The sequence below is a fragment of the Syngnathus typhle genome, linkage group LG2 (genome assembly GCF_033458585.1).
Source record: "Syngnathus typhle isolate RoL2023-S1 ecotype Sweden linkage group LG2, RoL_Styp_1.0, whole genome shotgun sequence".
Taxonomy (NCBI): Eukaryota; Metazoa; Chordata; class Actinopteri; order Syngnathiformes; family Syngnathidae; genus Syngnathus; species Syngnathus typhle.
Genome location: NC_083739.1, coordinates 8726041 through 8750438, shown reverse-complemented (window position 1 = coordinate 8750438; position 24398 = coordinate 8726041). Strand labels below are relative to the sequence as shown.

The 24398-nt window shown below is 40.9% G+C and overlaps 1 protein-coding gene across 2 annotated transcripts; it reads right to left on the bottom strand.

The window, feature by feature from the left end:
* Positions 1–471: 471 nt before the first annotated feature.
* Positions 472–1264, bottom strand: LOC133147531 (macrophage migration inhibitory factor-like). Of its 2 annotated transcripts, none has more exons than XM_061271330.1 (3): positions 1059–1264; positions 784–956; positions 472–670 (listed from the first exon to the last, which is right to left on the bottom strand). In XM_061271330.1, exons 1-3 carry the CDS (start codon positions 1164–1166, stop codon positions 640–642), a joined length of 312 nt encoding a protein of 103 aa, XP_061127314.1. In that variant the 5' UTR covers positions 1167–1264; the 3' UTR covers positions 472–639. The 2 variants fall into 2 exon arrangements, with proteins under 2 accessions (XP_061127314.1, XP_061127313.1); XM_061271329.1 differs by having other exon boundaries at positions 472–702; positions 1059–1262.
* Between the last annotated feature and the right edge of the window lie 23134 nt (positions 1265–24398).

The window sequence follows — 24398 nt, the reverse complement described above, 5'->3', positions numbered from 1 at the left end:
TACAGCTGTATTTATGATAAACTGGCCAACCGCTTGCTGCGTCAGGTCGGCAAGCATTGTAATGCTTATTGTTTGCTGGTTTGGTTTGTCACAATCTATTGTCATGGTGATTACTTGCCACCAAATTCATACTAAGAACAGTTCGACTCTTGCTCACTTTAACTTGTGAACCCGTCGTCAGCTCTGGGCCTGGGTAGAGATATTCACATTCATTTTGATGCTGGTTGATCTGTGTTATTTTGCCATTATAAGTGATGTCTGTACAATGATTTCCTTTGGACAAACTGTGATTGTTTCTTCAAGTGACTCCCACCAAGAAATAAAGGGAAAAATATTTCTGACATGTCATTACATTTTAAAGAAAAATTCTTTTACATGTTTTTGCTGCCAGGAATTTCTAAGTGTACTTTAACTTGTAAGATGTGACACTATAATACCATTCAGTTGAGATAGACAATGAGAACATATGAGTTTGCTTATTATAGGGTGTTCTTTATTGTAGGAGAGAAAGACCAGCGCAAAGCTACAGCAGATAAACTTATACTATCTTGTGTTCTTGCTTCTTGGTCAATTTTCGCCATGACTCTTCAATGCAGCTCCAATGATTTTCTCTGAATCGCGAGCTCAATACACTCTCAGTCAAAAGTCGTGTTGTTCCAGGCCAAATTGCCTGCACCCACATCCACAAAATTAATATAAATCCTAGAATACACAAATGGACAAATGCATTGATGAGAATGAGCTGAGGCTACAGTATTCAACTGCATAAAAATACAGGCGTACCTGTCAGGAGATATGCCTAGCTGTTTGTTGAGCAGTCCACACAGCAGTTTCGAGAAGTGCTTGATTTCAGCACAGCCGATCTTTTCAATGGTGTAAAAGGAACAGAGTGCACATGGGTCTTCGTTTCCACCAATCATTATAATTTGATCCGCGTGGAAATGCACTGCGATGAACTGATGTATGAAAAAAGAGAAAAGAATTATGCTGAATGGGTGATTTCATTAATATCATGCTCATCATCACGTCATCATTATGTTTCATAGGTCTTGTCATACCTCTGTGGGTTTGCCTATGGCTATGGCAAGCTCCTTTGTAGCCTCTGACAGCAGATCTGCCGGTAGGTCGTCTTTGGCAAAGTTGGTGTTAACAACAAAAATCGGCATGGTTTCCTTGTATATTCTCTTCTGGTTCCTTCGAAATGGGACTGACTGAGGTCCAGTAAGTGAGATGAGGTAAAGTCGCAAAGGCGGAGCGATGCACTCTCCTTCTTGTTTTTTGTCAGTTGTCAACAAAGTCATGTAAATGTAATTCAGTCATTATTATAAGTGTACATATTTGAAGATAATTGCTGAAATTATGCAAAGACTAGTACAGTTTTCAGCCACAGGCCACAAATTTGAAATGGTGTGAAACTCTGTAACACTATATTTTCAAAACTGAATACAAAGGTGCCTGTCATGCATCTGCATGACCAGTACCCTGGACAGCGTAACTCTCCTGACCCTCTCGTCCCATCAGGCATTATTAACAATGATTGCAGTTAGACTTTTTTCTCCAATCATTTAAATTTGGCAAGGTTTCTAGATTTGAATTTAGAAGAGAGAACGTGGACACATTCAACACCATCAAGATGAGATAAAAAAGATGTTTACTTTAAAACAGGAATAGGCAGCTGTTTAAAATAAATTTGAATCCTATTTCTTGTCAGTGTGTAAGAGTGAGAATACTTACAAGAGTTTCTTGCATGAAACCTTTTTTCAAAATTGACTATGGAAAGCGCTCCTTCTATCAATTCCTACTTGTATATATTTTAGTCAGGTTGATGCCGACAATAGTTACATTTGAAGTTTGTGATTTTTTTGCGCGCAAAATAATATTAAACATAAGTTATTGTTTGGTTCCATCATGTTGAATTACTCGAATTTTGTCACTTCATCTGATGTTTTCTTGTAATTCTGTCCTTCTACGGGCCTTCTCAAACGTTTGCTTGACAGTTTTTTTCTTTTGTTTTGGTAAATTTCTCAAATTATAATTGAAATTGTTCAAACTATTCGTTTAACCGTCGTTAGTTGTGCATATAAAAAAGCAGTTTCTCATTTCTTGGAAGAAGATGCAAATTCTTACAAATGATGATGTAAAAATTTCAGCTGTTTCCGCTTGTGTCATGTTGACATTTTGATGAGTCTCTCTTGAAAACAAATTGGATAAATATTTATACGCAAAATGGTTGAACAAATTGTCAAATATGCCACACAGATTAATTATAAAAGATATATGAAAATCTTTATGAACTAAACAAATGCTATAAGATCAAACAAGTTATTATCTGGTGTTTGTGGCTTCTTGGCAAATTTTAACTACGACTTTCATTGGAACTGGAATGATTTTTCATTTGAACCTCAACCTCCATCTCAGCCAAAAATAGAGTAGTTTGTGGTGACACTGCTATCATTCATTCCCACAAAATGAATATGAATCCTGAAATAGAATATGTTAGTCACCGTTTCAACTCATTATAATAGTTGGTTTGCATACTGTACCTGTCAGGAGATATGCCCCGGTGTTTGTTGATAAGGCCACACATTATCTTGGAGTACTGCCTGTTATAAGCAGGGACGATCTTCCCAATGTGGAGTGAGCAGATTGCGCACAGGTCTCCCTTCCTTCCAAACATCATCATTTGTCTTGTACGGCATGGCTTTTGTTTTGGTGAAAATATTTACAAGTCAATTCTTAAAGTATTCATTTTGAAATTTTCAGTGTCTTAAAATACTACATCATTTTAACAGTATATAATATTATTTTCACGTAACCATTACATCTGCGACATTCGTTGGACAAAAATAACAACAAAAATCATAAAAGAAATAAATTGAATAAAATACAAATGCTTGCCCGTTTTTACTTTTTTGCCAAAATCATCCCCACCGGCTGGATTGAAGCCCCTAATGTGCAGGTTATGGGCCGTGGGCCATACATTTGACACCACTGGGTAAAAGCAAACAACACAACTCAGCATACATAAATGACATCAAGTATTACCTTTACTTTTGCACAGGCCAAAACGTTGTTTACTGTAAAAGTATTGCTTTGGCAACATGTTGTTGCATCTTGGGCCAAAGGAACTGTATTCAGTCAGGACGTAGCCTTGTCAAATAGAAACGAGTGATTTACTGCCATCTTGTGTATATCCACAGCTACAAATGTGTATATCACAATTTTGCTGAGATAATCAATATTTTGGAAATAAATGCACGAATAATAATTACAATAGCAAATTTTCATTAGCGATGACTTTATAAATCCCTAATTTTATTTTTGACAGATTAAAAAAAACATTTTTTTTCTAGCGCATCAGGTTTTTGAGATAGTTTCGGTTTTTTTTTTAAGTTTGACCTATAAAAGCTTGTACAGGATGGATTTTTTTTTTACACATTTTATCTTTAATTCATAACGATTATGAATAAATATAGTACATATATTATTTTACATTACTATGAAAACCTGATGTGCTAAGGGGGGAAAAAAACTATTCAAGATCAGGGCAAAAAAAAAATCATCATGTTTGTGGTTGTCCCATTGTTATATATGAAGCGCTTTGCCATCTTTTGTGAAATGCACCATATAAATAAAGTTATATTGTATTACCATTTATTTTTGTGACTAATACAGAGATTATGGATCCAAAATGTATTTCCTAGACCTATAACACCACGTCAGTACGTCAGTTGAATAAAAATGTGTCAACTCTGTTTTCATAATGATAACCAGATCAATGAGAACCTTTCATTGCTAAAAAAATGTTCAAGATCGAGACACCTTGAACTATTACCCTCATCAAGTGATTACCATTCAAAAACACTTGTTTACTAAGCTATTCAGCCAGTCTGCCTCAGCTCAGATTGTGCTTGTTAATTGCTTTGAAACACTCGGTTTACAAGGTCGGCTGTGAACCGCTGCCTTGCGCCGCTTTCAAGTCTGCCCGCTTTCTTTCGGATTGCAATGACAAAACATGGCAGCAGTTCACACTAATGGAGCGAGCTCATGTCTGCCTCGAAGCAAAACAAAAGCACGTATAAAGTAAAAGCATTGCAAACAAGACCAGTGAGATGGTATTCAAAAATTTTCGATTCTTTAGAAATTGATGTTTTTCACACAGTCAAAGGTTTAAAAAAATATGATACAAGCAAAACAGAGTCCATGTGTTTGTGTATATACCACTTTTGAATCATTTCTCTTTCTTTTGCCCATCGACCAACAAGATGGCGTCATTCCACCATCCAACGTTTTGACCGATTATTTTAGGGATGCGGCTGACTGGAATCAATGGCAGCTCACTTTAGGCTGGAGGTAAAACACACTGGATGCATCTCAAGTCATCTTTATCCATTGGAATAAATGAAAATGCCATTAATCCATTCCAGCCACTACGTATCATATATATCACATACATACTGTGCTTTACAAGAAAATTTCAGTACAATACAAACATATATATATATAATATATATATATATATATATATATATATATATATATATATATATATATATATATATATATATATATATATATATATATATATATATATATATATTTACGGTGCTAAAACCTTTGAACAAAGGAATGAACACAAAGAGTGCAGCAACTCGTGTAGAATGACAGTACTCGGTTAGATATTCTTTTTATTTGTCTTTGCTTGTGTAATTGTTGTTTGTTTTTACAACATTGGCAATAACAGAGTACTATTTTCCCTCCTCAAAATACATGTTACAACAGTTTTGTTGCATTTCCATTGAATTTAGTTGGAGATGATTTCATATGCAAATGTTTTGAGTCATCAGAATGGTCATGGAAGTAATCAAACTTCTATTGCGGGGCATCACCGTCCAAAGTTCTGTAATAAATGAGTATTATTATCTGATAAATTCACATTGGACTGGTTTGGGTGTTATCTCGTTGGCTTGAGTGGGTGTGTCTTATTTGTGTCTCCTTCCTCCTCTCCCTCCGCAGCTCACACGGAGGCGACAGAGTCCCTTTTATTGCTAACCCAGTTGCCCCACCACCACCACCGCTATGCCTCCCAAAAACATGCGCGCACTCACACACTCACACACACGTGCACTCACGCACACACACACGCACACACACACACACAAAGGTTGCTGCACAAGACAGCAGCAGCAGCAGCAGCGCGTGTTCAAAGGCGATAACTACTGAGGCCTCTCATTTGAATTAGGATGGAGCATAAGACCAAACAGACAAAGAAACGGCAGAAAACATGAGCGCGCACACACTAATGCGTCGACACACACACGCTAACACACACGTACACACACACCTGCTCTCATCCTGCGGCTCTTCTGCCGACTTGTGGACAATGATTAGCGGATTACTTCGCAGAGGCCACTCGCTTATGCATTCAAACTTTGCGTCGTCAGCATCGCCTTTTGTTCCCCGCGTGTAGTCGAGCCGCCCGCAACCTTCCGACATCAAAGTGTGAGGATGAGAAAAGCAGTCATAAGGGAGTGATGCTCCCGGCTGGTTTCACAGAGGAGGAAATGCAGGATTATTTCTGCTCTACTTAAACATAGCCATCCTCATCTGGCCCACTGCATGTTTCACACCTGGCTGCTTAAATGTGCCATGGAGGCCTGAAGATGTCCGCTAAGGGGTGAACAGCAACGAGGCACACGCACGTGCACCAGAGTGAGCTCTGCCATTCCGACTTTACGTTATCCTTGTGGAGAGCATCGTGAGCTCAAGAGAAAATGCTTCCTCAACACGCAGACCTTTTGAGATAGGCTCAAGGACGGCTATATTTTATCCAAGCGCCCATTAAAAGACCGAAAGCTTAAAGCATTTCATTATTATTCAATTCCATTAGCAATCACAATAGAACTTGCACATTGGATGTTTACAATATATGCACAAATATTAAAACAATAAACGTGTACTTTAAACAATGCTATTTTGTTCCAAGTGTAGGGAACTTGTATGGTAATAAATTTGCTGCTTAGTGTAACCTAGTGTTGGCGATCATGTACTGTATAACAAATGTTTGCTTGACCGTAACAGTACACCTCATTGAAGTGAGGTTTGTCGATGAGGAACACTAGATAGCATTTCTCAATACGGCGGTGCCTTGAGATACAAGTGACCCGAATTAGCTCATCCCATATGAGGATAAATGGATGCAAGTATGGCTCCAGTGATGCGATCTCCAATTGCGACAAAATATGTGCAATCATCTCAATCTTCTGCAATTTTCTTCACAACTACTGTTCTTGTTCATCTTGCTGTCATATTACTTTGACTCTCCTGTGATGATTCACCCAGTCATTTATGCTATACAGTTCCCTCGCTGCCAACGGGGAGTCAAATGGAGCACTTTCCGAACATTTTGGAATCCTGTGGTTGCAGGTGCCAGCATCACTAATTGCAAAGATGTAAGGTGGAAGATTGTGTGTGCTCCAGGCTCAATGCTTCAACACTTCAGGTCATGTGGCAGCGACCCGTTTTGTCGTGAAGTTCAGGGTGTGAGGAATATTTACTGAACACACAGATAACGGTGTCAAATGTGTGGCTTATAATAAGGTGAAACAGTAAGGGGAGGAAAGATTGAGCGGTGGGCAGCAGTATTGGAAAGCAGAAAGGGAAACCTCAAATATGTGTCATCATAAGGGTGAGCTTTATCTTCATACTTTTCTTGAACTGACCTAACTAAGCTCCGCTGCCAATCATAGGTGCATGTATGATGTGGGGGTCGACTAACATTTCCCAATATGAACACCCACACAAGCCTCTGTTTGAGATCATTTGATTAAAAGCTCTTCCCTCCATGTTCTAATTAGATTGGAGCAAAATGTGTGAAAGCTGAAACGACAAAAACAACATATGACAGTGGAAACAAGTGCCCATGTGCAGGGGCAACTATTGAATAGCTTCACCAGTCACATTTTATGAACAAATAAGGATTATAAACATGTTAATTTGATAAGTATTTTATGCACATTATTATGCACACGCCTAATGCAATCCAATGTAAGGGCCATGTTGATCATATCTGATTACGTCTATATATAGACCTAAAATAGACGTCTATATTAGGCTATTTTAGGCTATTTTATAGACGTCTAAATTACGTCTATATATATATATAAACCTAAAATAGACGTCTAAATTAGGTTATTTTATAGATGTCTATATAAGGTTATTTTAGGTTATTTTATAGACGTGTATATATATATATATGACTGCTGCAAATTTAACTGCTGCAGTTATATATCAATTTTTTTTCCCATAGTGGATAGTATTGTCCATTATGTCCACATATCTTGTGCCACCATTTGTGTTCATTAGCATATCAATGACATTTTCTTTTTTAAATTAGCATTACCAAATGTTAACATAAGAAATGATGGGGGGCTATTCATAAGGCAAAGTAATTGTTTGTTTGGACTACACAATTTGTATTTGTTCTGTCACTGTTGTCAAAGAAAGAAGGCCATTTTGCATCAGTCCAATTTATTTTAGCAGTGTATGGAAATCAGGTGACAGAACAGTCATTAACTGCACCTACAGACCTGCTCTGTGTCACCTCAAGCTACACAGACACCAACAGCTAGCAGAGGAGTAATATCACTACCTCCCCACCTCCCTGAAATCTTTTATCACCCTCTCATGAATAAACATACCTTACATTCACTCAGCGCTGGCATGAAATGGCCACACAGCCCCTGGCACCCACACACCCAGTAATGCCGCAATCATTATTCTACCGCAGTGGTCCCACACCAGGATATTCTTCTAATCATGTGTCTCTTGTTGTCCTAGCTATGTCCGGATAACTGGAAAAAGAAATGTGACAGGGTAGTGTTAAAACAGTAATGGTTGACACAGATGCAGAAGCATCAGCATGAGTGAATCCGCCAGTGGCCCCGAGATCGTTCCCGAGATTTCTGTCAGAGGGCGTAAAACCGCGGATGGTGGTGGGGGATTTACTCTTGTTTCTATTTCTTTGCTCCTTCCCGTCATCTTGTTCTTGCCTCCTCTGACTGCCAACGTGTCTTTTCTTTGCTGATTAATGAAAGATGCGCGCATGCCATAACAGCGGGGGGGGGGGGGGGGGGGGGATAGGTTTTTGTCAGAGCTGTGAAAGGAGCTGTGCTTTAGGAGCTTCATAAGAAAGTGGGTAAACAATAAGCACGCCAATTCTCGGTTAATTAATTTTTTCAACTGATTTTTAAATATTGCATGTATTTCTCATTTCACTTAAAATCTTGAGAATTGGGGGGAAGCGACAGGGTGTGAATACTTTTGCAAAGCACTGGACATGGTTAATAAATACGTTCCATAGGTTCCCTTCTATCTTTAAAACACACATTGAAGTGCATATCCTCCACTGAAGAACATATTGTGCATGTTGGTCATATGATGATACAAGGTGATTCCTGTTTTGTCATCTTTTGATACACCATGACCTTCAAATGCCCTCAAAGAAAAAATCAAGGGAGGTGAGCTTTACAAGCATCTGGAAAGCTACTGACACATGGGAATACCATAATGAGATGCAGCTCTATCTTGCTGACATTAAAGTGGGTTCCATGTTCAGCATGGATGTTAAATTCTTAACTTACTTTTTGCCATTAAGATTTCAAGCAACAGAAAAAGGATCCAATAATTAAAAAAAAAAAAGTAGTCAATTCTTCTGCCAAAAAGTGGCTTTAAGCCGATTAATACCAAACAGTTGAAGCTTAATTTCAAGTTAAACACAGAATGAAGCGTGCAATTACACAATGTGTATTAAAAATAACCAACTGATGTTTGAACACGTTAGTGTTAATAAATAAATATGCCTCCCTGCTGCCCTTGTGGGTGGATTAGATCACTTAAGTTCCCACTGAAGGCTCACATGTGAAATTCAACGAACTGCACTACACTGGATAACTGTATTTATGACAGGGTAACACAGACTGAAATGCTGACATTTAAATATCGAGGACAACTTCAAATGTCCATAACATCAGTGATGAATTTAGAAAGAATGTTACCACTGATGAAAGGACAGAAGATGAAGAATGTTATCTTCCCTCTTCCTTCTTATCTCAGTGTAATCCGATTTCTGCATGTTGTCATTCACTTCGACTATTTCAAGATGCGCAAGGATTGCTCACAATTAAAACAAGCTGTATTATCCTGCCAGGTTTTTGTGTACGTGTGTGAGCGTGTGTGAACAACGGGTGTGGCACACCGCCATGGAAAGGGTGTCTCCATGGTGATAGATGAGGGGTCATCACCATGACGATGGATTGCAGGGAGTGTTGGCCGCCCAAGGTCGAAGACCAAGGACACGTTGAGAGTGATTGCAGCCACCAAGACAGGAAATCGAAGAGGAGCACAAGGTGTGTGTGTGTGTTTGACTTTGGGGGTTTGTGAGTGCTGCTTGGTGGTGGGGTATCGGGGAAAAAAGGTGCAATTTCACAAGCCAAATTACTTCTGGGATGGAGGAGAGAAAAATATCACAGCAATAACGGAAGCAGGGAGGGAGAGGGAGGAGGCGAGCGGCAGGAGGGACGTCCCCAAACAAAAGGAGCAGCTCAATTAACCAAGTCATCAGACGAGAGCGCCCACACATGCAAACAGAATAGCACCCCATTACCACCACGTCACACTTCCTGTCCAGATCACCTGTCCGCAAATGAATTTGGATCCCCTGTTGCCATTTGCTGACTGTGACGAGACTATTTATTGTTTTTTGCAACATGTCCTACCGCAGCTCGTTTCCTCTGCCACTCTTTGTTCCCCCACCGCTTTCTGACGCTGTTATGTCAGCATTATGGAACAGTCACACAATAAGTGGTTAACAATAACTGACTCAATGTGATCCGAACTGTTGCCCACCCCCTCATTCAGCAAGAATTCTCTCTGAGTAAGAATGACCTTTGTTGTGTGCATGCGCTTATGGAGATGAGTGCTTAAGCAGGCTGAGAACATTCAATCATTAGGTGAGCACTGCTGCTGGTCCTGTTGTCTCATTGCACCTAATTAAGCCCACTTTTTTTTACTGTCAATTAACATTTTGATTCAAACGAGTCGAGCTCGTGCGGTTTCACCTCATTACTGACTCACATACGGTAATGCGTAGGAATTCAGTGAATAGTCGCCTCCGGACAATGTGCACAAGTCGATAGGACAGATTCTGAGGTGGAGCGAAAAACTAAATTATTGCCACTTTGCATGCGTGCGTGCGTGCGTGCGTGCGTGCATGCGTGCGTGTGTGTGTGTGTGTGTGTGTGTGTGTGTGTGTGTGTGTGTGTGTGTGTGTGTGCGTGCGTGCGTGCATGCGTGCCTGCTGGCTTGCATGTGTGTATATTGGTGTTAACAGATGCAAAGTATTGGCCTTCACTTAATCTAACACTAATTACCACCAAATCCAGTTCTCAGGTGAGTGGAGGAGGGCAAACCTAACAGTATCACACACACACACACACTTAAGATTCATGCTGAAGTAATTCACAAATTAACAACAAATGGGCACAACTCTCCCTTTCCCCTCACCAACCTGCTCCTGTCACAATGTACATTTCACCACAAAAAATATACACCTATCTTCTTGTTTCCATGGTAACTGGCCAGAGAGATGTGGCTATATGAAACAGCAGGCAAATTCAGCGAGGAGAGAGGCGTACCAGTTCCTGCCACGCCTCCTCCCATAAGAAGCAATATTTATCATACTACCAGTAGATTGTACTTATTCCTATTGTTTAGACTTGGTGGGAAATCATTTGTTTATACCCTCACAAATAATGTAGAAACTCTTATATTTTTGTGTCGTGTGTGTGCATGTGTGTGTGTGTGTGTGCACGTGCACGTGACATCCCCACCCCCATACCCCTTAGAACCACCACCCAACCCCCACCCCGCATGCTCTTGCGAGTAGATGCTGTCTGCTTCTTTGCGGAGGCCAAATTTTATATGTGGGTGCAGTAAAAAAACTGTGACCATGTGACCTTAATTCCCCACCGCCTGCTTTCGCCATGTGCCAAACAATTAGGATCAGAGATGAACCCAGCACTGCATGTGCGTAACTTGAGCGTGTGCATATCTGCGAGTGGCGTTCTTCACCATGTCTGTTGGCGCTCTTCCCAAGTGGCGATGCACTAACAAACGGATTAAGCAGATTAAGGCACAATGTTTGATTGCGCGTACAGACTTTGGAGGATGTGTGTGTGCGCCAACCAGTTTTTTTTTGTCAGAAAATGCTGGTGTGGGTGGGTCACTAGCCACCCGGCACGTGTCGCACATTTAGACGACCTCATTCATCTCCCGCAACCCAAAAATCCCACTTCTTACCACTTCCCCCCTCCCACAGAGGGACCTCGACCCCCCACGGTCGCCGCTGGCAGCCTCAGCTGGTGACTGAGGGGGAGGAGGCGCAAACGGATGGTCGGATGGGTGGAGGCAGGTGCAGGGAAGACGCTTTTGGTTAATATTTTCTTGTATTTGCGTGTGTGCCTGTGTGTGTCTGTGTGTGCATGTGTGTGTGTGTTGCATGTGTGTGTATTTGCGTGAGTTTGCCCAGTAAAATTCTCCAGCCTGGATCACAAAACATGGTTTTGGTTGTTTGCAATTAAAATGAAAAAAAAAAAGATTACAATTGATGGAATTAGTTCTAAGTAAAATGTTTCTACCTTGCCCTCTCCAGAAAAGACCTGCAATGCTCTGGCTGCTCATGTTTTTGCGATGCACCAGGCACAAGCACCTTGCTCCATAAGGCTCGCGTGGTTGTTAGGGATCTTTAACCTTAACCAAACTTTGACTCTGGCAGAAGGCAACTAATTTACCCAACAACAATGGAGTCATTTTGACCGCTGACCCTTGAGTTGCACTCACATTAGCTGTCTAGTCAATGAAGCAGGAGCAAGGCTGCACGCCGACATGTGATAAAGAGGGTTGTTTTTTTTTTAATCTTGAATGTATTGTAAAAAAAGATGTGTTGCATTTATTCAATCGGTAAGCTTCTACATAGAATGTGCAAATTTATTTATTTAATTAAAACAAAAACATGTGTCTGTACGTTGTCACTGACCAATATCATAATACATATCATCACCCGACCCCCTCTGGTCTCGGCACCATGCAGAGGATAAATAATCTATGACTTTGAAGTACTGTTATATTCAAAGTGTATATTGCTGTACTGTTTATGTTTGAATAACAGTTGCTTAAAATATTATGTATCCCTTTACCCTTTTGTGTTGGCATTAGCGGTAAGCTAGCAGACAAAAGGCTCTGTATGTTGTTTGTTCTGTAATTCTCCTTTTTTATGTTCTACGTTTATTTTCCCAACATCATGTGGGAGTGGCAATAATAAGAATCATCATCATCATCATCTTGGATTCTTTTTTTGAAGGCTTGTTCACTCTTTGTCGAACTTCAGCTTTTTTTTATTGCGACCATACTGATTATTATTTTCTCAAGAGCCCAATCTCAATAAATAAAATGTCAGGGGCGATGACCTGAATAGACTGTGTGACTAAGAGGAAAGGGACAGTTCAGGACACAATGCTGCAGGGTTTTGCCATCAGGCCCTTCCGTGACTGTGGAGAGAACGCGTGGCAATGGGAAATACCATCATTAACCTTTGGCACGGCGATAAATCAACAGCAGTTGGTGCGAATCAGACCAATTCCCTGCAATGTGCCTTCAAGGGTTCTCACTGCGGCTCAGACAATATAGATCTTAAATGGCGAGGCGGCTCAACGACACTGTTAGTGCCTGTGTTTCACTGTACGCCTTGCATGCGACCTGCATTCAATTTACCACGCTTGACCTTGGCGACTCAAACACGATTGCTTCCTTGCGATTCCATTTGATGTTGTTAAGATGAGTGGAGAGCAAAGAGGAGAGGAAATATTATTTTGAACCCTTTTGTATGGTCCAAATAAGTTGAGATAACAGGATGATCACAAACAGTAATACAGACACAGGCGTAGTCTTCTCCGCCCACAATGTAAATATGAGATTTCTGAGTTTGTCTCCGCAATGAGAAAGAAGGATGGCGGGAGTTCTATATTTGTCATACTTGTGACTACAACCTATAGTACATCATTAAAATGATCAGAAAAAATATCTTGCCTCTTTTGTGAAGAAAGATTATTTTATTTCATGGCCATGGCTAGCTGCCTTGTTTACATTTACCATGCTAATGCTATCTTAGTATTCTCAGCGCCAATTTCTCTGTATCTAGTTTTTATAATTACATGCTATTATAAATAGCCGTGGTTTTTGTATCTATTTTTTTATAATCACATGCTAAGTTCGTGTTTGAGAATTGCTTTTGTGCACGTTGAGAGACTTTGGTCAGAGACTCGGTGGGACTAGTGAGGCTACGTTCAAATCTTGCCAGCACTTTTAACCCTGCAAACTTCCCCTTTGAGAAATACTTGAGTCCATTTTTTTTGAAAGTAAGAAGCTGTTTTTAAAGAACAACAAATTGTTTATGCATGAGACAAATGGAGAGTCAGTCAGTATGAAACGATGACGTGTTGTGCACTTTTTGAATATTATACTGCACATTGCCCTCCTTTGAGAATATCAACATAAAAGGATCAGCTATCCCTTTTACTTGCAAAACAAAGCATGGCAGAAAGACACACAAAATCCCAAAATAACAAAAGCTACAAATAGAACACTCAGCATGCTCCATTTTTCTACATCATAAGATTTTCATTCTATCGAGATTAGACTTAACACGATGTAGCCTGAATACACAGAGCTGATTTTTAATCATGCAGTGTGTGTGTCCTTGCGAGGCGACACGGGGAGAGCGATGGACAGCTGCCGTCTCTCTGTGGTCGACTGCAGAAAAGAGTAAGCGGCGCACGTCACAGGGAAAGGTAACAAATATGGCAGTATGTTGCAGCCATCTGTCACTGGAACTTCATGCGTCCACGCGGACAAAAGAGAGCCAGGCAACATGGCAACATGGCCCCAGCCTGCCATTGTCCTCCAGGCTGCTGGCTAAATGGAGGGCCCCTCGACATCGGGGCCCGCCACCCGCTGAAGCCATGCAGCCGGGCTAACGGCAGCATTGTTAACACAGGGCGTGCAAAATGAAGAGTTTTGCAACTCAACAAAACGCTCCAAGGTCGGAAGCTTCATTAAGCACAAAAAGAAACTCCAGAAAGTCGGACTCGGCTGCAACACTTGTCTTTGCCATTTTTTTATGTTTTTTTTTTATCTCTCTATCAGCCTCTCACAAATACACCTTTTGAGCTCACACACACTTTCAACCATTCCAGATAAGGTCCTGGGCTTAGCGGACGGGGTCGATTTTCCATTATGGAATTTTATAATAAAGATAAACTGCCGCAGCAATCAAAGCGTCACTTGAGGCTATCTTCAAGCAAAGCCAAGACCTCTGTTTGGACCTGCAGACTCCTGACCTATCCCTCAAAATAATCATCTGCCCAAACACTGAAGCCCCCACCAGGAGTCACATCATTTCCTCCATCTATCGCAGAAGGAAGGGAAAAAGAATCTGTCAAAATTTTATATCGATGGATAGTTGAAAAAATAATTGATTTAGAAACCTTTGCATCAGGATGAACTGCTGATTATTAACTGGCTCACAAATCTCCCACTTAAAATTGTATATATACACTATATATGCATCATATTATTGTCAGTGAACATTGTTTAATCTCTGTGTGTGCCTCAGTATCTAACTCGAAAGACTAATTATCTCTTTATACAATTAAGAAAAGAGCATTATTAAGCAGATCCAGTGCATGAGGATCAGACAAAATAACACATTTTAATGTTGTGGAAAATATAGAAAGCGCAACTCTTTGTAACTTATGGAAGAAGCCATTCTTATCCGTGCAAATGAGGACAGTTTTTTTTGTGTGTGTTTGGAGCTAAATCTTCCAAATTAGACAGATTGGTTAGGGGGCCCCAAAGGACTCAAGGGGCCCAGAGTTGCTCTGAATTCTGGGGGGGCGGATGCAGACAACTGGCAGGTTCTCAGGAAAACTGTTTCAATCACCATAAGAGCTTTGCTTCATTTCCTTTTGTCTTCCTTGTTAATGGACAATGCATGAACTGTCATTCAAATGACTTGGAAGGAGGTTCTTTGCTTTTGGTAGCACCTGTGTGATGAAGTAGATTGCTCACATTATCTCTGACATGTCTCTGACCCACGTTTGTCAACATTTGCTAAAGTTAATGAAATGAAGAGCTAGAATATGAATAATCACACAGGTGGATGTTCAATTGCTTAAACAAAAGTGTAGTATTCATAAAGCAAACTACACATGTAGCAGAGAATGAGACCGTAGCTGTGCCTGCTTACTGATCTGCAGAGCGAGTGACAATTGAGACCAAAAGTAGTGTGTGTGCGTGTGTGTGTGTGTGTGCGTGTGTGAGAGAGAAGTGTTCCGCATAGATTTCAATCCAGTGCAATCCTTCACCAGCCTCTCGTTCTTTCACTTCTTAGTCACTTGTGTTTTGTCCGCCAAGTGAATACAACCATGATAATGCTATTCCAGCCACCCCCGCCCCTCCACAAAATGTTTTTCAGTTTGTTTTTTCTAAAAAAAGAACAGCACTGTGTAATACTGTACTTGATAAAAAAAATAGTTATGACAGAATTATATTGAATATTTAAATACATTTTTAAAAAAAGCACGTTTTTTCGGTTCTGTTTTCAAATCATGGGATGTGCTTTTTCTTACCTAGGCCACCAGGGGACATCACAATGCAGACATACATTCAGCTAAAGTTTACATGTAGAAGGTCTTAGCTTTAGATTTCACCGCAATAACATTGATCATTCTTCGCAGAGGATAAAGAATACATGTCTGTGCATATTATATTATTCATCTACATGTGTTGCTTCACTGTATGCCTTCAAATTACCTTTGCTTAAAGGTTTATAACACCTCAAAACAAATACTATTTGTTAACCTATTTATGGCGTTCCCAATATATGTTAGGCATTAAACAAGCATTCGTTTTGTTTGACAGTAAACTTCAACTGGGAGCGACAAGAAACAGCTTGAATTCTCTTTTTTGAGAAATGGCTGCTCGCTGTGAAATGAGTTGAGTTGCTACCACACAGTGCTTATGTCACAAGTAAATGCTTCTGAGTCAAAGGAACAACAACAAAAAGATACAGGGAGGGCTGGTGTTTTGAAACCTCCCCAGTAAAGGGTCAATTTATTAGTATCAATCAGTAAGTTAATGTCCTGGCGGTGAAATTTAGTGCCTGGTGTTGTTGATATGATGCGCAATTCAGACTATATGCAACAGCAAAAGAAGAAAAGCAGCCACGTACAGTGGACCCCTGCTATTCAAAAATCGATGCATAGTTGACATATATTGAATATTAAATATTTGTAACAACAGGCTCTAAAAACTGTTGTCAGTCCTATGCCTTTCACCTGATAAATACCGTCACATTTAAAATGAAAATCTGCAGTTAAAGCAAATCTTCTTCACTTCGTTTTACATCAATTAGTAGTGTAGTTTTGAACCCAAAAGATGACTCTTGTGTCTGTGTCCCAATATTTATGGCCCTGACTGTTGCAGCAGATGAGCTCCTCTACGCAGCTCTATTTGTCTTGCGCTCGGTGACCTTACCTGAGAGAAAACCTAGAAACGTTGCCCTTAATCTGCTGAGATGAGCAATGGGATTACCCGGCTTTGGTACTGGTTCTCCGGCTGCAGGAAAAGTCCATTAGCATTACTAATCTTGAAAAGCGGCGGACAGCAAGTGTGCGTATTTGCCTCTCGCCGTCGAGTGTCTCTGATTAGTATGCTCGGGCCATGAGGCAACACTGACAGTGGGGCCTCTGAGAGCTGCAGCAGCATGAATTCTTTAACATGGGCTCAACTGTACTGTCGCGCGCTTCATCACGCCTGAGAGGACAGTCAGAGGAAGACGTGCATTCTGGGTGCAAATACGTGCAAGGTCATTCAGCGCAAACAAGGCCTGCCTGACTGTCGGTCCGGCTGACCTGAAAGGATCGGCTTTCGTATGATCTCATCAGTACGCCAACACATTTCTTTGTGACTCCCGGATGAGCAGTCAAACATACCTATGCATGCGCAATCTGAGGGAATTTTCTATCTCTTTTGCTCGCCTTCTGCCTGTGGAGAGAACACTGGCGGGGATCAGTGAGAGAGGAGCACGGTTGCTTGGCAACAGGTTGTGGTTGCTATGGTGAATTTAAGTGGAACAGCTGGTCCAATCAGCATAAAGTACGGCGGGCGGGGGCTGAGCCTCATGCCAACACAGACAGACAGGAAGGAGAAGCTGCTGAGGCATGCAGGACCAGAAAAGGAAGAGGAAGAGGAGGGGAAAGTAGGCTAATTGGGCAAAATAAAAGAAGAGCCCCGAAGAAAGGATGAGGGAAAACTGGAAGACAGGAATAGGTTGGATGAGAAAGCATGGGTCTATTTCAAGACATCCTCATGAATATAAGACACGCGTGCCATTGATGTGTCTGTCCCACCCCTAAATTGTATGAACCCCTATTTTTTTAAGATGATTTGTTTTCTGCTGTTAAACAAGATGGGAAAGTGTATAATCCAGACAGCATTGATCGTAACCCCACCTTGCATCGAAAATGGTTCGTTCAGCCCAGGCCCGCCCACCGAACCCCGACCGGGCTCTGCACAAGCCATCTGCACGGGGTCATTTGCTACCTTGTAGTGATATACAGTCAAGGTTGAAGTACCTGGCTCAAACCGGGTTGTGTGGAACATTTTCTTAGCGTCTACCAATCCATGCCAACATACAAAATGCCTCCTTTTTGCAGCATGTAATCAGTGCACTGTTCAAGTTGCTTATTGGTGTTAGCTGACACTTTTTTTCTCGCTAGAAAAATTCTCAGGTAATCAGACACGCACCCCTGTTCCTGTCCTCTGTTTGAATTGGAATGAGAGAAGCCACTTGTGTCATGCTGTGTTCATAATAAAACCAAGATACTGCTGACAAGCTAACTGACTGGATGCCAATTAACATTATGAACTCTATCAGAACACAGAGAGGATTTTTTTATATATTGGAATTTAAAGTATAATAATATAGTAAAATATTGTTGTCCAGATTACTCTTACGTGGCTCCTACGCCATGTCATATGTCAAGCTGGTAAAGCGGTATTGGTGTGCAGTATCGGAGCATTTTTTTCAAGTACTGATGCAAATCTTTGGCACAAATATGTGCATCCCGAAATATAATCGTTGACAGGACGTGGAACATTCTCAAATAGCAAAGTAAGACGACAGATATCCTACTTTTGAGAACCCTTAGATGCTTTTGCAGGAAAAGAGGAACATACAATACAATATTTACACCAAGAGCACTTTATCATTCCTCTGACTAATTTAGTGTCAAATTCTAAGTGGCAAAACCTAATCACACAGACACACGCACACACTTGCAGCGGCCAAGATGTCTTGTGCGAAGAGGACATACTCTTCGAGTGTCTCGCATGAGCAAGCACAGTGGGGAGCGAGATGAACACAGGCTGCCATTGCTGTCAGCAATCAATGGCAGCCACTTATCCTTCAACAGAGAACACAATTGTTTCGCTGCTGCACTCTCATACTTGCTTCATTTTTGCTTCGAGAACATGAATTGAAACACGGGCGAGACACTATAATCACATCTTTCACTTTTTGCGCTCCCTGTTGACAGAGCTGGCTCGCATCGCATGGAAAATGCTTCCGTGCAAACGATAACACTGAAATTGTTTGAGGGGAATGGAATCGTGATATGACACGGTGGTAAATTCAGAGCCACCCTCGAATACGAGCTGGTCCATTTCGGCGAGATGTCCGTTTACACAAAGCTCTCCCTCCGTCACACCTTCCCCTGTCACTCACACTGAGCATGATGGGAGGCAATGGTTGCCGGGGCGACCGAGAGGCACCTTGCCTTGACAACGCTTCATAATGTGGAGCTGAAGGACAATAGAATTGACACCTCAGGTGGGGCTTGATCGCAAACAGAACAAAGTAAGTTGCACACAGTTTGGTGTGCAGCACATTAGAACTTCCATTAAATCTGAAAACAAATTGTTCCTTAAATGAACGTTGTGTGTGCTTGATTGTTTGTACTGAAACATGCTCGTTACTGGTTAATAAAGTATGTCGCTTCACATATAGTTTGCTAATTAAAATTACACACACACACACACACACGCTCTCTCTCTCTCAAAAAGAAAAACACCCTCACTTGCTGTCTTAATCATACAGTCACACATTTCCAAGTTCCCTCTCAAGGCTCCAAAACACATCATCAAAAGGGTTATCTGTCTGCTAAACACATTTTACAAACGCACGCTTTGACACAGACAAGTTGGTAGCAACACGAATAACCAGCGCACACAGATCAATGCATGAAACAGTGAGGAGCATGAAGAGGCAGCAACAGTGTGTCGGATAACCCACAGGCTGCACGAGGGAGGCCGGCCCGCACTCGTAAGTCCGTGTCGGGGGGGGGGGGGGGCAGGGGGCACCGGCAGAGCGAGCAGGCAGGACATTTTCACATATCTGCCAGTTAGGAGATGAAGCGCATGGAGAATTGAATGCGCTGGGTCGTGTTTCCCCCTTGGCGAAGGCATTAACAAGCCGATAATGGAGCCTCTTAAAAAGCCAACTAGGATCTCCTCCAAAACTAACTGATGCCGAGTGGCCGGGGCCCCCGTGGGCAGTGGCCAAGTCCCCCCAGGTCCCTCCCCAGCACAGGCAGACACAACCCCGGTGGCAGGCGCCACAGACACATATTGTGTTACTTCTCTGGTTCTTCTATATCAAACAAATTTGTTTTAGGTTCATTTACCTGACATGTTTCGGCGGAATCTTCCGCCTTCATCAACAGGGACGAGGGAGCATACATGCTCCCTCGTCCCTGTTGATGAAGGCGGAAGATTCCGCCGAAACATGTCAGGTAAATGAACCTAAAACAAATTTGTTTGATATAGAAGAACCAGAGAAGTAATTGAAAAAGAAAAAACAAGATGAACCTAGTACAACTACATATTGTGTTTGTCCAGTGAACCACAAGCGATAGCAGTTTATAACACAACAAAACACTACGAGGAGGCATTAATTGGACATAATAGCCGGGGACTAATGTAGATGATTGAACACCTTTTCTACGCGACCACTAAATAAAAGTGAGAGGAAAGGAGAAGAGGGATAAAGAGGAATTAGTGATGGAGTCACACCATGTATTGCTGACCTTCGCTTCAAATGTTTCACCCGTTACACATATACTGTGGAGACATGTACCACTCGATTGGATTGTTGGTTTTCTGTCCCTTTGTTGAATTTGAGCGAGAAGTAGACCTGCTTTGTCCATGAATATAGCTGAATCACTTCAGAGCACCAAAGAACTGCAATACCGATGTGCACACATGGCCTTCCATTTGACTAATAATTTCCTCTGTAAGAATTAGTACCAAAAAAAACGTAATTAATAAAATAGACTTGTTTTTTGCTGGAACAAGGAAACCGCCATAAATATATTTCTGATGGTGGGTTTGGTTTCCCCAGATGGCAAAAATTATTTCCCTAAGAAAGTCTTTTTCGCCACATCGCCATCTGACAATGCTCATCATATCCGGGGGATTCCTCTGTTCTTCGGTTTTGTGAAATCACGTGGGATGACGAGTATTGAGTATTGGCAGCTAAAACTTTTTACAGCAACGTCCATGTTTACTAGAATCAGTCTATCACTTACAAGACACAACACACTAACCAAGCCACTTTATTGCATCAACTTTTTTCTAGCAATGTTTAATTGAAAATTATGAGGACCTGGAAACTAACAAACTCTACATCTTTAGCTGCAAATTCTCTCAGAGAGCTCCTCGCTAGCCCGACAAAAACTCAGTCACCATCCTCCCTGTCTTTTGCCGCCTTGTCGCTACCCCGTGGTGCGGAAAGGGAGCGGGTTCTTGCATGTGTGTGTATGTAATTGCCACTTTACTGTCATATCAAATTGATATCACTGCAGGGTTGGGGCTTGGGAAGAACAATGAGAGTCAGACAAAAGCGAGACTCGGTGCGCCGACAGCCGCCCTGATAACCGCGGTGCAGGCCAGTCAATAAAAGCAATCATCTCTAATCTTCTTATGGGGGACTAAACAGCTCTCCCAGACACTCTACAATGGCCACTGGGCAGCAGACAGTACAAATAGAGAAAAGGCCAAAACAATATTTGACACGTGACACATCAGCCTTAACCACAGCCACATTATTGTCGTTTCAAATCTTTGGGGAGGTGAGGGTCAAAAGATGTGCATGTACATCAAATGTGAAACAAACATGATATATTGAACGAGAGCAAGAGCAAGGGATGACCCAAAAATAGTAGCGTACCAAACCGTGTCGACAGTAAATAACCCGCCCCCAAAACTGAAATGCTACCTGTTTCGATTCTTCTTTGAAATTGACTGTTTAAAGGAAAATAGTGTGCCCCCATTAAGTGGTCAGCAGTGGAATTACGCACAAAATAAACAGGAGGCATGAGAAAATAGAATGTTAAAGGGCAGAAAATAAAGAAAAAAATTGCAAACTAGTTGGATCATGAATCAGCAATGGGGGAAAACTTAATGCACTCTGATAATGTTTTTTTGTGGAATTAGGAATAAATGAATTCATCAAACTTCAACAATTTCAGAGGGGCAGCAGGGTTCGGCAACCCAAAATGTTCAAACAAAAAACATGCCTGTCTGGAGCCGCAAAAATCTAAAAGTCAACCTAGACTGTCAATACATAAGTTGTATGCCTACTATTAAAATAATAATAATAACAAAAAAGGGGTACCAATCCGATCATTTCTTCTTGCGCCCCATTAGAGTTCACGTACCTGCATAGCAGAGCTGTCTGTTCCATATCGGTCACGTCACACGACTCATCCATCACAGGCAATTGAGGAAAAAGGTGGAGCTGAATTGATGTCCTTGATTTGCTGATCGGTGATATTAGTTGTGCGGAAAGGCATGTCTTTAATTTTCGGAATGATCTCGGTTTTGTTTTTGAAGTCCGAAACAAGGCACTGGTATTTTAATGAATGAATCCCTTCATGTACTCGCCATCGGTGATTGGTTTTCCGCGCTTTATTATCTCCGGGGCTGCAACAAAACTTGCAGCGGTAGTAGAGTTTGGAGATGCAATCCACTTCTTGAACCTGTTTTTTCCAAAAGGTTCAGTCCATTCTTTCTTAAAGCCTCTGTTCTCATCAGCAATCTTTTTCTTTTTGCCTTTTGAATCCATGACCCCTCACTCACACACTTGTTTGCTTACAACTCACCTGTGCTGTGTCGCAGGCTATGACGCAATTTTGCTATTTGGCGTCATTCTTAAATTTGGGATTTTTAATATATTTACAACTACATACATTTTTATAGCATAAGAATAGTTGTGTCACCATTGTAAACCATATTTAAAAAACCAACAACAACAACAAAAAACAGATTTTCCCATTTTCACGCATTTTTGCAAAAACTCCAGGGAGCCGCTAGGGGCGTGCTAGAGAGCCGCATGCGGCTCTGGAGCCACGGGTTCCGACCCCTGAATGCTGCCATCTGCTATCGACCAAAATTAACATCACAATTACAATGACTAACAACTGTTACAATAGCTAATACTAACTATAACAATAACTAACAACTACGAGTTGAGTGAATGAACAAAACTTTTGCAAGTTCAAGTTCAAGCTGGGGGGTGACTTGGACATTTTTTTTTTGTCTTGATCCAAATACAGGTGACCTTCCGACCCTCACCGATAGATGGCGCTAATGTTAATTTAGCAGTATCAGTAGGTGGCAGTATGTGCCTTTACGCTCGTTGCAACCAGGACAAGGAAGGATAATACACTAGGTACTGAAGTGTTTTGTGCAATAATTTTGCACGTTTCCAGGTGTTTTTATACAGTACAATACTCTTGAGTGTAATTTTTCTTTTACATGTTTTGGATTTTTTTTTTAAATCAAGTTGTGTGACAGGGGGGTTGACTGCATCAGATCCATTGCATTACCATTAATTTCCAGGCATAAGGACGACTTGAGATACCAGCAGTCATGAAAATAGTTCAACTTGCATCTCAAGTCATCACTGCAAATATGTTTTAGCACAGTTTAGTAGTCTATTTTTGAAAAGCAGTACTAGTAAGTATTAGCATTTTATCGTTACAAACGACTTTTAATCATTTAAGTGCATTTTTATTTCACATTTAATTTAATGGATTATTTTATCATTTTTACTGTTATTTTTATTCTATATATTATTCAATCATAATAATTTAAAATCCCTTTTCCTCTTTCCGATTATTTGTGGAGTGTATTTACAATGTTACAAAGTCTTACAATACTATATACAGCATATAGTAATACAACTTCATGTAACTTTCATATAATTTAAAAAGTATATATAATATTTAGATATTTATGGTTTACAGGCTGTAAAATGCCCATAATGGCGTCGTAGGATTTGTCCATATCAAACAGAACTATGCAGAGCTATCTTTATATTACTATATTATAAGTATTATAAGTCGTATAGGGATAATGCCATCAATAATAGCACATATAGTGACAATTTCTATTATATCATACTCTCGACCAGGAGAGAAACCATGAGAGAATCGATAATGGGATCATATCTATAAGCAGTATCGATAATGAAATCGGAACCATGATTTTTGCAGCTGAACATTTTTGGAGGTGTTTCTTGTAAAATGTTTGAGACTAAACCTCTCAACGAAACAAAGGTGTTCTGCTGTGTGAGGTTTTTGTTTTGTTCTTTTGCTATTTAAACCTAGTGTTTAAACTATTTTGTTGGCTTGCAGCCATTGAATCGCTGCACAAAAAGATGCCTCATCTTCTCTACACAAAGATGATGGTTGGCCAGCATCCTGTGTTTTAATTTTGAGACATTAACTGGATGAATTTGAACATTTTAAATGGACAAGTCCCTTTCAGTTGTGTGCATAACATCTGACACTCCAACACCCAAAAACCTCTTGACTGGGGCCATTGCAATCCGCTCTGGAAAAAAAAAGAAAACAAATCATTGTGGGTGTGTGGGGCAGAGGTCCCAAGGTTGATGCAATATGGAGCATATGGCTTAATCACTCACAATTTTGAATTTCAAAAGGTAAATATGGCTTATATAATTGGTGCACTAAAACAGTTACACTCAATCAAAATCAGACAATAATTCTAAAATATTATTTGGAGGTGCAGGTTAATTGCAGGTTAACTGGCGTCGTCGTGGAGCAGCGTGCACAGAATATGAGACCAAAGACTCGCTTGGTCACAGAAAGGCTTCTACACTACGTTGACCCGTTTTTTAGTGTGTGTGTGCGTGTGTG

What these genes read in the sequence shown, in the direction of transcription:
- LOC133147531 (XM_061271329.1), bottom strand. Translation starts at nt 1,166, where the DNA reads ATGCCGATTTTTGTTGTTAACACCAACTTTGCCAAAGACGACCTACCG. An exon ending in CCATAGGCAAACCCACAGAG is followed by an intron (nt 957 to 1,058) that starts GTATGACAAGAC and finishes TTCATACATCAG; the next exon opens with TTCATCGCAGTGCATTTCCA. An exon ending in CTAGGCATATCTCCTGACAG is followed by an intron (nt 703 to 783) that starts GTACGCCTGTAT and finishes TGTGTATTCTAG; the next exon opens with GATTTATATTAATTTTGTGG.